This window comes from Clarias gariepinus, chromosome 13 (genome assembly GCF_024256425.1).
Source record: "Clarias gariepinus isolate MV-2021 ecotype Netherlands chromosome 13, CGAR_prim_01v2, whole genome shotgun sequence".
In the NCBI taxonomy this organism is placed as follows: Eukaryota; Metazoa; Chordata; class Actinopteri; order Siluriformes; family Clariidae; genus Clarias; species Clarias gariepinus.
The window spans coordinates 5,188,808-5,206,723 of NC_071112.1; the positions used below are offsets into that span (position 1 = coordinate 5,188,808).

Below are 17,916 nucleotides of genomic sequence, written 5' to 3' on the forward strand. Positions count from 1 at the left end.
AAGATAGACAAATGTCTTTTTTTTTTTTTTTGCAGCTAAATTCATAATGAGCATATTGCACTAAATTGTTGAAGTGGTTAGTGGTTATATCAAATGATATTATTTAAATGATATTATTTAAATATTATCCATAAGTCTCTACTGTAAAAATTAATGGAAATATCAAATTGAATGTAAGCAATAGGATAGGAATTTTATTATCTTTATTTATATACATCTTATAGACAGTACTGAGAGCAATTCAGAAGTGGGTGTTTCTTAAGTAATACCTGCCCTAATTTGCTGACGTTATCCCTTCTAGAGAGGTTGTATATAAAACAGTGCTCTAGCATCTCCAGAATTATATTTTGGGCATTTTTGGTGATTTCAGTCCTTATCACCTAGAGCTTTATTAGCTATCAGGTGTTTTTCTTTTCTCTGTGGTCAGGTAATATTTTCCTGTTACCAATGAAGGTAAAAACTTCTGTTTTTATTTATTGATTAATAAGGATGTTGTGGTACAATCTAAAGTGCAGATGACACCAATAATGGCTAAAATGCTCTGAACTTTAACTAAACACAATCAGAGAATTTTTTATTGCAAAGTAGAATTTAATTAATAGTCTTGTCTTGAGGTCATGAGGCAGGACTGAGACTGAATTCCACATATTTCTTTCACATAATTGAGCAAAATTTATTTAGTAGTAATTAGGTAAAATGTATTGTAGCGTTTTCCACAGCTACCAATGAGCGTGGAGAGACGAGTGAGCTTCCTTGCTGCCCAATGCAAATGGCTGGGAGTACTTTATTTTCCATAGCACGAAAGTCACACAAACAATCAACAAGACACACTTCTGATTCTCACACACACCCTGGCCGAAGCCACTACCCGAGACACATTTCCCCAACACGGTGAACACATAACAGTCCCTCCCGCAAAGCATGATGGTTATTACTCAAACCCCACCCATGCCACACTGCCCCCACCCGAGCCGCGACCGTCCCCGGTCACCATGGCGAAATCAGTCTAGCAGGCGTGACGGTGGTCGGCGCTGGCGTTGTGAACGCCGGAGTCTTTTTGCGGGGGAAGGCGGGGCGCAGCCCTCTTCCTGAGGCGGACTGGCCTCCACAGAGCTCGATGTCTTGCTGACGTGGGGCTGGTAGGGAGCGAGCCGGTCCCGGTGGAGCACGACCACTCGCGACCGCCCCGTCAACCGCACCCGGTAGACTACGTCGGACAGCTGAGCAACGACCGTGCAGGGGCCCACCCAGTGCGACATAAGCTTAGGCAAGAGCCCCCTTTTCCTTCCGGGGGAATACACCCAAACCTGCTTCCCAGCAGCAAAGTCTCGCCCCCGGCTGTGAGTATCATACAAGCGGCGCTGCTTTACCCCGGCGTTCGCCAAGTGTCTACGCGCCAGCTCGTGGACACGAAACAGTTTGTCTTTTAAAGCACAAAAGTAATCCATCCCCGGCTTTGCGGGTAAATCCACTTGTGGAGGAGGCCCGAACACAAGGTCCACGGGCGTGCGCAACTCGCGACCGAACATTAACGCAGCTGGCGTGAGCTGTGAGGACTCCTGCACCGCTGTGCGATAAGCCCAAAGCACGAGAGGCAAATGTTCGTCCCAATCCTTTTGACGGTCGCTGGTAAGCACGGCGAGTTGGGTGGTGAGCGTGCGATTGAAGCGTTCCACGAGGCCGTCACTCTGCGGATGAAGGGGCGTGGTGCGGGTCTTTTCCACCCCGAGGCGCTCGCACACCGCCGCAAACACCTCCGCCTCGAAGTTACGCCCCTGATCGCTGTGCAACTGCTCCGGGGCGCCGAATCGGCAGAACACCTCATCCACCAGCACTCGAGCCGTGGTGGAAGCGCTTTGGTCAGGGACAGCAAACGCCTCCGGCCACTTGGTGAAATAATCCATGGCCACCAGCACATACCGGTTCCCGCGATCGGAGATAGGAAACGGCCCAAGAATGTCCACGCCCATACGCTCCATGGGTGCCCCCACCCGAAAGTCTTGCAGAGGTGCCCGCGAGCGCTGGGTAGGTCCCTTCTTTGCCGTGCAGATGTCGCATCTGTGCACGAAGAGTTCACTATCCATGTGGCAGCCCGGCCAGTAGAAGCGAGCGCGCAACCGCCGCAGCGTTTTAGTGACTCCGAAGTGTCCCGCACCCGCATGCCCGTGTACCATTCCCAACACTCGTGACCGCAGATTCCGCGGCACCAGCAGCTGAAAAGATTCTCCAGCGCCGCACGGTTGTTCCCAGTGACGGTAGAGTAAACCTCCCCGCAACACTAGTCGGTTGAACTGCGAGTGGAGAGCTTTTTCCTCGGCCCCAGGTGAGCAACCGCGGCATAATCCGGTCTCCGGCCCGCGTTAACCCACCCCAGCACCCGCTGCAGCGCCGGATCCTTCTCCTGCTCGGCAGTTAGCTGATCACAGTCCATCTGGAGCACAGGCGGAACGACTACAGGCGATGCTTTAGGCGACGCGGTAACTCGGCTGCACGCTGGCTCGGACGGCGGATTACCGACGGAGACTCCGAAGTACTGCGCAGGGAGAATGTTCCGATTCACGGGGGTCGGGGAGTGTTCGATGTCGCGACCACGCACGCGCTCTTCAACCCGCTCGCAGTGCCGACAATGCTCTTTGCTACACGGCCGGCGGGATAAAGCGTCCGCGTTACCATGCAGTTTTCCAGCTCGGTGCTGGACGGTAAAATCGTAGTCCTGCAACCGCTCTAACCAGCGCGCCAACTGCCCCTCGGGCTCTTTAAAACTAAGTAGCCACACCAGCGAAGCGTGATCGGTCCGCAGCGAGAAGGATTGCCCGTATAAATACGGCCTAAAATGTTTTAGGGCCGCGACGACCGCTAACAGCTCGCGCCGCGTGACGCAGTAATTTTTCTCAGGTCCAGACAATGCGCGGCTGAAGTAGGCGATAACACGCTCTTTACCCTCGGACACCTGAGACAGGACAGCCCCCAGCCCTACATCGCTCGCGTCCGTGTCAAGGATAAACATACGAGACGCGTCAGGGTATCCGAGAACGGGCGACGTGACCAGAGCTTCCCGTAACCGAGTGAAAGCATGCGCGTGCGCCCTGTCCCAGCGGAACGGCTGATTCTTTTTCGTGAGGCCGTGCAGCGGACTGGCGATCGTTGCAAAATCCTTCACGAACCGGCGATAGTAAGAGGCTAACCCGAGGAAGGTGCCAGTTGTGACACATTTAGCGGTTCAGGCCAATTCTGCACTGCCGCAATTTTTGCTGGATCGGTGGCAATACCTCTAGCACTAATTACGTGTCCTAGAAAACCCGTCTCCCGCCGCAACAGCTGGCACTTTTTGGGGTTGAGCCGCAAATTCGCCCGCCGGATAGCCGAAAATACTTCACGCAAGTTAGCTAGCGCGAGCTCAAACTCCTTGCCGTGCACCAATAAATCGTCCAGGTAAACGACGCAACGGTTGCGAGGAATATCCGTCAACACTTTCTCCATCAACCGTTCGAACGTCGCTGGCGCGTTACAGAGGCCGAACGGCATGCGCCGGAATTGCCATAGCCCTTGGCCGATCGAGAACGCGGTTTTTGGTCGTGCTTCCGGGGCGAGCTCTACTTGCCAATACCCGCTACGCAAATCCAACGAGCTAAACCACGCCGAGCCCGCAACGTGCTCCAGCGCGTCATCTATCCGCGGTAACGGATAAAAATCTTTACGCGTTACCTCGTTTAACCGCCGGTAGTCCACACAAAACCGCCACGATTCGTCCTTTTTACGCACGAGCACAACAGGTGAAGACCACGGTCCGGACGCTGGCTCTATGACGCCCGAGTCGGCCATCTCGCGCAGCTTCTGCTCGGCGATAGCTCGTTTAGCTAATGGGAGGCGTCTCGGATGTAGCCGAACAGGCGCTGCGTTACCCGTATCAATCGTGTGCTGCACCAAGTTGGTATGTGTGCACTCGCTCTCATCAACCGCGAAAATGTCTGCGAACTCGTGTAGCAGGGATTTCACGGTGTCGGCCTGTGTCTGACTGAGCCCTACGCTGCTACGCTGCATAAGCTCGGCCATTATTCTCGTTCGGTCTGCTACCGGATGTTTACATGGCGCGCCCGCCGGAAGTTCCGCCCCCCTGGTGTGCTCCACTAACATGTCCGGCTGCGCTTTGGGCACTAGCAACCTGGCTAACCCGAAGCTACCACGCAACGTTCCGTCAACGAGATTAAGTACTGCACCCCACCTTTCCAAAATATCCAACCCCAAGATACAATCATCCTCAATGTCGGCCACCAAGAATGGATGAAAAAGAATGATTGCACCTACTTGTATGCGCACTGTGCGACAGGCCCGTATCTCTAGATAGCTCCCCGACACGGTGCGAATGCTCACGGCTGGGGCCGGCAGCATACAACCGCGATCGCCTTGTCCTAGTGCTCCCCAGCGCAGCAGCGAAACTGTGGAGCCAGTGTCCACGAGCGCCCGCAGCGAAACGTTGTCCAGGCCACAGTTAACGTAGACCCCCGAGCGATTTCCTGCACGTCCTGACCGGAGGTTGAACCCGGTAGTTGGGGAAACAAAGAAGGCTGTGGGAGCCGGCTTCACCTCGGCGCCCCCCGAAGCTAGTTTTAACGGCTGCTGGGGTACGTTGTCCTCAGGCCTGAGAACACTACAGCGGTAATCCGGCGGTCCCTGGCCTCGGCGACGTCGCGGAATCTCGGAAGCTGGGTCGGGGCCTAGCCGCGACGGGTTGCCCTGTCCCCGGCTAGGTTCACCTACCGAGCGGCCCTGAGTCACGGGAGGTCGCTCGGCTCTTTCGCCGTGGCGTTCTGCCATGATGGGTTCGGCGCGCTCAGCCTCGCGCAGCGCCTCAGCCAAGGAAGCCGATGCCGCTAACCGGATGTGCTCGCGCAGCCGCCACGGCCGGATTCCCCGCAGGAACGCACGGCGCGCTAGCTCCTCCTGCTGGACGGACCCGAACTCCGGGTAGCCTCTGCGCGCGAGAGACCTCATGTCCATGGCGAACGCCCCCAGTGGCTCGGAGGCGCTCCGCACGCGGGTTGCCAGCTCCTCGCACACGGCCTCCTTACCGTCACCTGCGCTGAACCGGAAGTGGAGCGACTCCCGTAGCTTCGCCCAGTCCTTCCGCTCATCAGCCCGGAGGTCTTCCAACGCCCGCAGCGCGTCACCCTCCAACGAAAGGGCCACCCGGACGGCTGTTTACGCCGAGGACCAGCCCGCGAAGTCGGCGGCTAGCTCTACCTGGGCGAGGAACGCGTGGGGATCGACGGCGCCGTTGTAGGCCGGCAGGCGCAGCTGCAGGTCGCTTCGCTGGCGGACGGGGCACGGAGCTGTAGCTTGCTCCGGTGCTGCGTCACTGGAGGAATCCCCCCCAAGGTCCCGTGCCGGAACCTGGAACGTGCAGCTCCGCTCTGGTCGCCGCTCTAACCCGCTACTCTCCATCCCACTTCTGACACCAAATGTAGCGTTTTCCACAGCTACCAATGAGCGTGGAGAGACGAGTGAGCTTCCTTGCTGCCCAATGCAAATGGCTGGGAGTACTTTATTTTCCATAGCACGAAAGTCACACAAACAATCAACAAGACACACTTCTGATTCACACACACACCCTGGCCGAAGCCACTACCCGAGACACATTTCCCCAACACGGTGAACACATAACAGTCCCTCCCGCAAAGCATGATGGTTATTACTCAAACCCCACCCACGCCACAGTATTTTACTTAAGTATCCATTTTCACATAATTTTAATGATTTCATGAAAAACAAACTGAAAGCCATTTCACTGCCATAATTAAACTAAAGGGAAATAATTAAGGCTGATTATTGTTTAATGTAGCTGTATCATTGTGGTTAAGGCAAAAACTATTTTTTTGAACATGCAAACTTCTTGCACACAGACCCTGTGGCAGGATTCTGGACCCTGATGGTGCAAGGCGACAGTACTAACCACTAATACACCATGCCACCCTGTTACATTATATATGCTATAATTATTAATTTCAATCAACTCATTAATGAATACAGATTTTCTGTATTATTGTACATCTGCTTTTTTTCATTTATGTGATTATTTATTACTTATTAGATATATAAGGATTTACCAAAATGACATTGTTTTAAAGAAAGTTTAATTAATGTATTATTAATTATAGAATTAATATTATTTTTTAAGTCCTAAGATATATATTTACTACTACTACTTATAATAATAATAATAATATATTATATTATAATATATATAATAATATAATAATTATTTCGAAAATACCTAAATAAATAATGATCTAATAGAGCTGAAGTACTTATTACATTTCAACATTTCTGCAAGTATTACAAATACCCTACCACCTTTATTACTCAAATAATACGCAGTAATACTAATCATATTGCGGTATATGTACTGTATATATATTTAAGCGGTAACATTTTTTTTTTTACTCTACAGGATACTGTAAATTTGCAAGTGAAAGAGAGGTATCAGATTTTAAAACTTTTCTCTGTAACTTTACAGGTACTGGTTTATAGATTCATTATTTTACTGATAAACTCTGACATATAATAGCCTGTATATGTATGAAGATTTGAGTAGGACATGAAGGTTCGTCTGGATTTTAACATACCTGTTGAGGAGAAAGCATTTCTGGCAAAAACGAAAGAAGTGGCCTCTCGTGCACTCCAAAAAATACTTAAACTCGAATCTCGCCTGGATCCAAATAAGGTAATACATATGAAAAACAAACATAGTACAACATATTATTAAATTTAGTCCAAGCAATGTAAAAATGACGACTTACACGGTATGGCTAAGTGTTTGAAGAACGATCTAGCATTGCAGTTGAGGTGGTGACCCACTTTTAAGTGATATTTGATAAAAGCTAGAATTGACAGATATTTCTATTTAGGACATTTGAGACAAAATACATTTGTAATTCTTCTCTAGGTATTAAAACCATATATGATCAACAAGTATGATATGCAACATAGTAAACATAGTAAAATAGTAAAAAAAAAATGTGGTTAAAACATGGTAAAAAATAATGGTTTTAATAATAATAATAATAATAATAATTCAGAATTATCTACTGTATATACTGTATGGTAAATGTGACGTTATATGTACTATACATTAAACAATGTTTTGAGCTGTTTTTGTTTTTAAATGTAGAGCTTACTTTAGGCTCATAAATAATTACATGCAGGATATTTTTCACCTTGGAACAGTGTAATGACAGCATCCTTTTTGCATGTCTATTTTATGTGCACATTTAAGAGTTACATACATAAAAAAATATTTTGAATAATTCTGATTAAATTACATAATTTTGACAGCATTGTCTAGATCTACCAAAATGCTCATATATGCAGATGGGTTTTTATTGTTCAGCTAAAGAAGCAGACTTAAAGAGCCAACTCAAGAAACTGGGAGGTCGAAACCCTCCCCAGTGAGCCACTATACTGCCCAACTTACACATTACGAATCAAATAAAAACAAACATGGCTACAAACTAATCTGAATTTTAAAGATAAATAAGCTCTTCTATTTTTGTGCTGTTACTGACTGAGGGTGTATACACATGCTGATTGTGCATGTTTAGGTGCCGACAGTGGCTTTGGTGTGTTCAGGAGGTGGCTCGAGGGTCATGACAGGCACATTTGGCTCTCTGAAAGGACTGCAACGTCTTGGCTTGTTGGACGTCATCAGCTACATCACCTCATTGTCTGGCTCCACCTGGTGAGTGTTAAAAATATCACAGTCACTTACTTGGATTATATTTACTTTGTAAAACACACAGGAATAGGTTTGCAGGTGAGATTTCTTATATAATAGTAAAGACCAGTTCCCACTGGAAGATGTTTCTATACATATGATGAAATCTAAAATATCTATTTAAGAACACATTATTTATTTATTTATTTATTTATTTATTAGGTTTTTTTTGTTGTTTTTTTTGCACCTACAGTGCATCCGGAAAGTATTCACAGCGCATCACTTTTTCCACATTTTGTTATGTCACAGCCTTATTCTAAAATGGATTAAATTCATTTTTTTCTCAGTATTCGATCAGGCCTATTTGGTAGAGTGGCCAGAGAGTCTCATCAGACCTGAGAATTTTGTTTCTCATGGTCTGCGAGTCCTTCAGGTGCCTTTTGGCAAACTCCAAGTGGGCTGCCATGTGCCTTTTACTAAGGAATTGCTTCCGTCTGGCCACTCTACTATATAGGCCTGATTGGTGGGTTGCTGCAGAGATGGTTGTCCTTCTGGAAGGTTTTCCTCTCTCCACAGAGGACCTCTGGAGCTCTGACAGAGTGACCATCGGATTCATGGTAACCTCCCTGACAAAGACCCTTCTTCCCCGATCGCTCAGTTTAGATGGCCGGCCAGCTTTAGGAAGAGTCCTGGTGGTTTTGAAGTTCTTTCACTTACAGATGATGGAGGCCACTGTGCTCATTGGGACCTTCAAAGCAGCAGAAATTTTTCTGTAACCTTCCCCAGATTTGTGCTTTAAGACAATCCTGTCTCGGAGGTCTACAGACAATTCCTTAGACTTCATGCTTGGTTTGTGCTCTGACATGAACTGTCAACTGTGGGATCTTATATAGACAGGTGTGTGTCTTTTCAAATCATGTCCAATCAACTGAAGTTACCACAGGTGGACTCAAATTAGGCTGCAGAAACATCTCAAGGATGATCAGGGGAAACGGGATGATCAGGGGAAACGGGATGATCATGGGAAACAGGATGATCAGGGGAAACGGGATGCGTCTGAGCTCAATTTTGCAAATGCTGTAAATACTTATGTTTATGTGCTTTCTCAATTTTTTTTTTTTTTTATAAATTTGCAAAAATCTCAAGTAAACTTTTTTCATGTTGTCATTATGGGGTGTTGTGTGTAGAATTATGAGAAAAAAATGAATTCATTCCATTTTAGAATAAGGCTGTTACATAACAAAATGTGGAAAAAGTTATGCGCTGTGAATACTTTCCAGATGCACTGTATATTCAAATTTGACATTGAAGCAAGTGCATGGAACTGAACTGCTCTCTTTCTTTGCATCAGGACTAATGCATATCTCTACAATGACCCATTTTGGTCAACGAAAGACCTAGATGAGGCAATCATGCTAGTGAAAAAAGAACTCTCTAAGAGTACCAAAAGTCTGTTTAGTCCAAGCCTTTTGCGGTATTACTACTCGGAGGTGCAGCAGAAAAGGAACGAAGATCATCTTGTCCCTCCGATTGACATGTGGGGGCTCATGATCGAAAATGCCATTTATGGAAAGGTCTGGTTCCCTGTTGATAAGGAAAAATTATTGTGATTTATTTAACTTTTGGAGTAGTATGGATATTTTTAGGTTTTAACTCAAAAGTCAAATATTTTAAGAAATGTTTTGTGAATTGCTTGTTATAATTGCTCTGTACTGGAATTTGTCAGTATGAGGACATTCTATTGTGATCTTTAAAATCAGGTCATGTTGGGATCTACTATACATTTTTGAACGCCATTTGAATAGGTTACAGAATTTATAAGGCTTTAAGGAGGACTAAGAGGAACACTAGGTAATCAAGCAATAACATATGAAAGGTCATGCTGTTGTATTGAATATCAGCACGGCTGTGATGTGGTTGAAGCCCTGAGGGTGCAGTCCAAGTGCCGAAGATATAACAGCTGTGATAATATTCATAAGAACCTTGAGTATAATGTTTTTATACAACAGTTTATCAACAAATTATGATTTGTTTGTTTATTTAACCAGCTATTTTATTCTGCCAACACTTTTCGTTCTAGCGACTGACATTTAGCGACTAAGGTGTACTTAACAGGGGTTAAAGTAGTTTTTTTCAATATCAATGCTTTGTACCCAAAGGTGAGGAGAATAAAACATGAATGTGGTGGAGAGTCATGAGAAACGTATGAAATGTACTTTATAGTTCCATTTATTCCACTTTAGAATATAAAGCTAACATCCAGGTTTCCCACATAGTCTTAAATGCAAGGCAAAAACAGACGGTCAAAAAAATCAGATATATTTTCTTATTTTTTCAGAAACACACAGCTAAACTGTCTGACCAGCAGGAGGCACTCTTCGAGGGCCAGAACCCTCTCCCAATCTACACAGCTGTCAGCATGAAAAGGGATTGTGGCGGCTCTATGGTGGCTGGTAAAGACCTCACATTAAACCTGATAGCTGTTGAATAAATGCTGCTAGCTGAAGTGTAGTAAAGTTTTGGCACTGCAGGCACATAGCTAACCAGTGAAATCAGTGAGTTTGTACTTTTTGTTTTTTTAATAGAGTGGTGTGAGTTTACTCCACTTGAAGTGGGATTCCCCAAATATGGAGGCTTTGTGCCTACAGAACATTTTGGGAGTGAGTACTACCTCGGGCATGTGGTTAAAAAAATACCAGAGCCACGAGTCTCCTTCCTTTTAGGTGAGTGTTGCATCACTGAATTCTACTTAGCCAAGGTATGTCTTACCAATAATAATCTAAAGAAATGTCTGCACAGGCATGTGGAGCAGTGTCTTCTCTGTTAGCCTGCTGCAGATCTGGAGGCATGTCCAAGGAGGGATGCCGTCCTGGACTTCATGGTTGGGGGAGAATGTGTCTAGCATTGGTAAGACTGTATAACTAAGCTCATGCCTGTCACCCAAGTCACCTACCTTGTGAGTCCTGTGCATCATTGCATGCTTCCTTTTAAGGGGAGATAGGATAATGTCAACAGTTTCTGCACTAAAGAAACTGCACTTATCTCTTTAACCTTTTAACACTTATCTCTTTTGCACCTAGTAATTGAAATATACGTTTTTTAGCAAGTGATCAAGTGATGAAATCAAAAATGACTAATGATCAGTGATTTGTGCTCTGTCATGTAGAGACAGATGATAAGCAGTCCACACTGGACACGTTGCAGCACAGTTCAGAGGCTTCATCACTGAGCAACTTCTCGCATCGTGTTTAACTTCCTGCGAGGATTCTTCCTGCACAACACGTACACCGAAAGATCCACCTTCAACACTTCTAAAGGTCAAAACATTTCTTATTGATTTGCTCACATTTTGACTTATACTTATACTCGTGGTAATTTTATCAGTTCTGCCAGTCCTGTTGTATTGTTTGCATTGTTTCTTGGAATGAATATTGGCTTATGAATTATTTCTCAACTGAGGAAATTGAATTTGTTATAAGGAGTGCTAATTGCAAATACACCCGACTTAACACCATTAGTCCTCCCACAGGGCAGCCTTTCCTGCATCACTGTGTCACTCTTTAAGAAATCACTAAATCAGCTGGCGACAGAAAGCTAGAGAAGACATCAAAATGTATCTATCGGTTTTTGCATTTACAGTCATTTGCAAAAGTCTTAAAACACCCCTCAATCCTTTATATTTTGCCAGGAAATCCCATACATGTAGATACAGTATACATGAAGAGAGTTTGTATATTTCTAACATATATTTTTTTAATCAATATTTAATATGGCCACCACTAACACAGCCTTAGACGAGCATTCTTGTAATTTCTTTGAATAGTCTTGACGAAAATTCTCCAGCCTTCTTGAAGAACATTCCAAAGGTCTTCTTTGAATGTTGGCTGACTTTTAATCTGTTCTCTGGCAAGATGCTCCCATGCTGCTTCAATAATGTTGATATTCGGGCTTTGGGGAGGCCAGTCCATGACAGACATGGTATGCATTGCTTGCATTGACAGTGTGTTTAGAAGACTTTAACGACGCGGGTCTCACGAGGGGCAGAACCGATCAGAAATGCATAAAAATCATGTAAAATATACTTAATGAGTTGAGTACAAGTCAGTAAAAAAAATTAAGTAGACCTGAACAACTATATTTAGTACAATGATGTACAAAATTATGTAAATGTAATGAAAATCAGAAGTTAATGCAAAGTGAAAATGAGTAATATAATTGAGTAGATATAATTGAAATGGAAGGTAGAAGATACTGAAAATTATACTATTATTTAATAAACAAATGTGCTACATTTACTAAATATTTTAACTGAATAAAAAACAATACACACATTACTATTTTAATTAAACATTTATTTGTGAAATTTGACAAGACATGAAGTCTAAACTCAACCTGGTTTACATGCAAATGACATGTAACAAGAACATAAACAGAGAGCTGGATTTATCTTATTAGTAAACAGTCTCAGAAACAATACTTCTGCTACAAGTATTATACAGTTAACATGTGGAAAGTAGACTTTTGTATTAGAATCTAATGAGTCACATTTTACATCTGAAAGATTGCACACCTTCACACTTCAGTTTCCTGCAAACTGTGGGATCTATACAAATGTGTGTGCAGACCTTCTCAAATCTTAAAGAAGCAATGACAGTCTAAATGAACACAGGACACTAAATATCCATGACCAACAGTACCATGCTTCACTCGATAATGATCGAAATTCCTTTTGATGATGCGACAAATGCACAGTTTACACCGCCATCCCATAATGCTGGCACCTAAAAAAGGAACAATAGTATACAAGTAAGTACAAGTGTGACTGTTAATATAAAGTCTACCAGACTGGTAAAATAGTACTTCTGTTCAAATACATACTTTTTGGACTAATATACATCATCACACTGATCTACTTGTGATGAAAATTCTCTAAATATAAAGAGAAATAAAGGGGGTGTTCTGTTATTCTGCACAATCAATGGTCCCGCTTTGACTTGAACGTCCCTTGTACATGTTTTTGTCCCTTGTATAAAAATGATACCCAACTTTATTTATGCATGACCATCAACTATATAAATTTTTTACTTTGGTTAATGGAAAATCTAGTATACTCGAGTGGAAAACTTGTATAGTCTAGACTTATTATAGGTAAAGTGAAATATTTCAAGCCTTGTTTTAATTTCTATCTTTGATTCAATGGTTACAGATTTAATACTTCTGTAACATTTAAAAAAGTTAACATTTACCTCCTGTTTTATCTCCATTCAACTTCTCTTCATTAGTGGTGTTGGTGCTGTGAAAGAGATATAGAAAATATATAACATGTTTCACACAAACACACAAAATCAATCAGTTTTAGTTTCTTTTACTTACATATCAGAACATACATAACATTGTAAATATAAATATTTAAATTTCATATTACTTTCTCCCAATTCTAATTCTGAGAGAAATGTTGTATTTTCACTATATTTCATAGCTTTAGTTACTAGTACAGTACTTGCTACACTGCACCCCATTTCTGCTGTTTAAACCTGCTTTGGTCCACGTTTCCTGCTTAAAGTGTCGGAGTGAAACGAGCAGACTCGCGGTTCAGTGTGTGAGGTGGACCGGTACACATGCGGTAATTATTTGAACATGTTAGTTTTATATCCTCGCCACAGTGGCGGTTGGCTGCGCAAAATCACCGCATTTGGCGGGAGAAATTCAAATATTGCGGCCCAACCGCCGCCGGTTACACCGAGAAACGCGGACATGCACGCGCTGCTGCTCGGTGTTAAATCTCTCCTTTTACACCAGAGTTTAAGTGTCTGTATTAACCGCGCTTTAGCTGAGCAGTTTGGTGGTTGGAACAAACAAGCTAAATCACACTGAACCCCAGGACTGACCTGTTACTAGCTATCGTTAGCTCTGGAGCTCGGCGGTGACAGGATTCAGAACAGTAACTCACACCCTATAAAGTTGTGTGTGCAGGCAGACAGAGTCATTATTACAGTAACTTGTGTTAGCGGTTTACTCACCAGGATTTGTAAGGAGTGTTCCAGAATGTTCCAGGTGCTTCATGTCCATTCTCACATCCTCACAGCCTTCTTGTCTCTGATGTTACACCAGACTTCCCATGAGCACTTGCACAGGGCAATTTACTCAATTAATTAAGTTTTTGTTGTTAAAAATAAAGAATATTGAGTTAGAATAATTTATAATTGTAGTTCTTGAAACTAATCAGTACAATTACTCCATTACCAGTTATTTTGATTTAAATTTATCAAAAAATATTAAGTGCATGTTAAAAATATAATTCAGTTAGTCAAATGCTGATTTTTACTAGTAAAGTAAACTTAAATTATAGTGTAAATTTAAGACAAAATTAAAAGTTGTTTTTTTAGGCATTTATTTAGATTTGTCTAACTCAAACAATCATGTATGTGACTTTTAGAGATTTTATTAAGGTAACATAACCTTTTTATAACTGTGAAATTTACAAGGCCACAGAATAATTTTTTAGAGTGTGTTTGGAACGGGCAGATCCTACCATGCGGAGTTCTAAACAGGCAAAGGCGCGGAGATTTATAGACACATGGTTACCAAGCAACGCTGTATTCAGCCTGGATACGCCGCACCTGGCGGCATGTCTATTTAAGGGTCCTGATACCTTGGCACTTCGTGCAATCATTATGTAGCACTGGTAAGGTATCAGGGCCAAAGCCAAGCATGCAGAAAGTTGAGAGACAGAGGCAAAGACACAGCCCCAGCCTCTGCCTCCCTAAGACCCCGGTCAAAAAGAGAGAGAGCGCGAGCGGCGCGCTGTCCTTTAAGCACGCGCTCTTAGGTTAAGTATAAAATTGACACAAAAAACAAACTACAGTGGAACCTCGGATTACAAGCATAATTTGTTCCGGAAGTGGGCTCGTTTTCCAAAACACTCATAAACCAAATTCAATGTACCCATAAGAAATAATGGAAACTCAAATTATTCATTCTACAGCCAAATAAAATAAATACATCAAAACATTGTAAAGGCGAGAGAGTGTGTGTGTGTGTGCACACACTCTCTGCCTTACACAGAAACTCTGCTCTGTCGCGATTCTTTTCAAGGGTAAAGTAAAACAAGACAGGCTGATACAGAGAGAATAAATTGATCTTTACCTTTTAATAAGACTTGTTCACACACACAGCAGCACAAGATAAAAAAAAACGTTGGCTCAGTTGTGATCACATCACGCTCGGCATCAAAACAAGAAGCGGATGCGTGATACATTATATTCGGTGCTCGTAAACCAAGACAATGCTTGTTTGTCAAGTCAAAATGTATTAAAAATCTTTGCCCGTCTTGCGGAACACTCACAGACCGTGTTACTTGAATCCGAGGTTCCACTGTATCTCCTATAAATCCTCGATAAGGGCAAAAGCCCCGAGAGGGTAATAGTTTTGTTTTAGTTTACAGAGCCCCGTCCGTTCTCACATAAACGGTGGAGCTGTTTTTATGTTTTTAGTTTCTTTAATTTCCTTTTAAGTTTATTAAGTTAAATGAATAATCACACAATTTCTGAGAACGGGAAGGTCTTCCTGTGCGTATCATAAGTACATCGAGAAGCATTTCTTGTCGTAAATAAGGGCAGAGGCCCTATCATCATCATACGGCCAGGTATATGTTTGTGTTGAAGTTGGATGCAAATGTTTTCCATTTTGTGTGATGTCTGCAGAGACACACCCGGATGTGTTTCCAAACAACCTGACCCCAATGGATGCCACCCTTGGCTTGGTAGACGCTGGATTCGATATTAACTTGCCCTTTTTTCCTGTGTTGCGACCACACCGACCTGCTGACGCCATTCTGTCCCTTGACCACTCCTGGGATGAGGATCTTCTAAAGGTGAAGAATAAGTGACCAAATGGTTGTAGACTTATAGGTACTTTTGGAAATATTTTAGACATTTTAGCATATGTATTGGCATGCATAGAATTTTTTTCTTCATTATTATTAATTTTACTAGTTCAAAAACAGATTCAGAATTAAATATAATTGTCATACAAGTAGCTTGTCATTCATATACAGTCTTACAAAGTTATATATAAGAATAAATTGCAATTTATTGAGGTTGATAAAATATACAGACAATAATTGGTGACTCTGGTTCAGTGATTGTTACTAGACATGCTCAGTGTCTTTTTTTTCTCCAGTGGTCCTGGGATAGACAGAATAAAGCAGTTGTTGAAAATTAATGAATGGATAAATTTTTGAATGGTTTTGGTTTAGCTTTTAAAATAGCACTTTTTATTGAGCATTTTTATGTTTTTCTATATCTTACATTTCTTGTATTTAGGTCTGTGTGGTTTGTGTCTCTGGCTGATAGTCTCGCTCCCTTTCATATGTAACAGAACCTTAAGCTGACTCAGAAATACTGTGCAGTTGCCTTTTCCCAAAATAGACTACAACAAGTTTAAGGACAAGCCCCCAAAGGAAGTATTTGTGTTCGAGGACGAGGAGAATCCCGATGCTCCCATAGTGATCCAATTCCCACTTGTCAACATCTCCTTCAAAAAGTACAAAGAACCTGGTAAACTCAAACCATTCACTTGCTTTCATAATTTAGGCAGTTTGTTATAAATAAATAGGGAAATGCTTTATTTTGGCATCTTTTATTTTACATTGGCTTTGTCGATGTGTGGTTTGTGAATGAACAAACGACCAAGCTGATCATTTCAGACTTTTAATTATGAAAAACAACAAAAACATATCTGGATATATGTATGTAAAATGCATTATATCAGTAGAATGAAAACTGATGGACAAATAAATGAATAAACAATAGAGTACAAATAACTACAATAAACACAATAACGAACAACAGCATTAGCATTGGGAGTAATGCAGATTGATAAACTCCCAGCCAAGTTCCTGTAATGTGAAAGTGCTGTTGGTGAATGATGGTGTGTGTACGGTTTGAATAGACAAATGTCTGTTTTTGCAAGTTGGCGGCATCATTATCTGATGATTCTCAAGAATGTATTTGTTGCTCTGCAGGAGTGAAGAGATGGAAGAAGCTTAAGGCCGGAAATGTTGATGTGAGCATCGGATCCTCCCCATATGTCACATAAAACCTTGCTATAATGTCTTGAACAGCAAGAAGATCATTGTGCATGCTTTGGAGAAAGCTCTGAACAGAAAGGAGTCCACTAAGTAAGCTTCTAGCAAAACAAAAGAAAAGTGTAGTGTGTAAGAAACAGTTGCATGTTGTTTCATTCTTGCTAATCAGCTACAATACTATGCAAAAGTCATGCACCACCTATCAGATCTTTATGATCATTTTACATGATGTAGATTAAATTAAAGGAAATGTTTTACTGTGACAGGTAAGTGCCTATGGTTAAATTAAAAAAAATGCTTTGTTTATGAAAAAAACTCAGCAGCAACCTCATTTCCCCTCTCTTCTGTTCCAACCACCCAGCACTCAGCATGATCATCTGTCATCTGCACCAGTTTCTTATAGGTTTATGCCTTTAGATATATGCTTTTTATGTTTGAATGATTCATAGGTCACAGTGTGGCTTAACGAACAAAAAGCATTCCTCTGATACTGAAAATGGAAGACAAAAAGTCCTTCAGGAACCCTGAGAAATATTCCTCAACACTAAATGTAAAGATACAGGAACGTCTGTCTCTTTGGAACTAAATGTGAAAGTGGCTCAAGGCTTTTGCAGTGCACGGTACCTTTTACCCATAGCATGTTTAGTATGACATTAATAACTTCTAACTTGCAAATTTGAGGATGGAGGTAATAGAGCGGGCATTAGGAAACACATGCTTTATTACAGCAAAGTAAATATAGCAGAAACTCCTACCTTTAAGGAAATGTGTGGAGTGAAAAGAATGAGCTGCAAATGTAGAAACCACAAACACAAATAGCCCTTAAAGTGCAAAACAGTATGACCACTAAATACAATGATTGTACAGAATAGTCCATCTTTTACATCACTGTGTGTTATCCTGTTTAAATCAAATTACATTAGAACTGTTACTGGGAGGGTATGAGAGAGACCTCTGCACCACATTCCCTAGAATTGTGCTTTGAGATTTTTGATCTCATTTACATCCATTTTGCCTATATCCAACTTCATTCGAAATTCGCTTTAAACTAGGGCAACTACTGCATTTCTGTACTGGTTTAAGTCCTGTAGCTACAAACTCTTGCTACAAATAATCT

The 17,916-nt window shown here is 42.5% G+C and overlaps 1 protein-coding gene and 1 long non-coding RNA gene across 2 annotated transcripts; one reads left to right on the top strand and one right to left on the bottom strand.

Annotated features, from left to right (window-relative positions):
- Nucleotides 1-6,595: 6,595 nt before the first annotated feature.
- Nucleotides 6,596-17,055, top strand: LOC128536208 (cytosolic phospholipase A2 zeta-like). Its single transcript, XM_053510380.1, is given in 13 exon segments — nucleotides 6,596-6,721; nucleotides 7,599-7,735; nucleotides 9,063-9,285; nucleotides 10,050-10,164; nucleotides 10,297-10,434; nucleotides 10,511-10,618; nucleotides 10,878-10,953; nucleotides 10,955-11,028; nucleotides 15,415-15,584; nucleotides 16,091-16,116; nucleotides 16,118-16,269; nucleotides 16,737-16,814; nucleotides 16,817-17,055. Coding segments are annotated over 13 exon segments (1,503 nt in total). The 3' UTR covers nucleotides 16,897-17,055.
- LOC128536209 (uncharacterized) lies at nucleotides 12,110-13,841 on the bottom strand. The gene is made up of 3 exons (XR_008361883.1): nucleotides 13,732-13,841; nucleotides 12,958-13,004; nucleotides 12,110-12,492 (listed from the first exon to the last, which is right to left on the bottom strand). It is a non-coding gene; the product is annotated as an uncharacterized LOC128536209 (long non-coding RNA).
- Nucleotides 17,056-17,916: the final 861 nt, after the last annotated feature.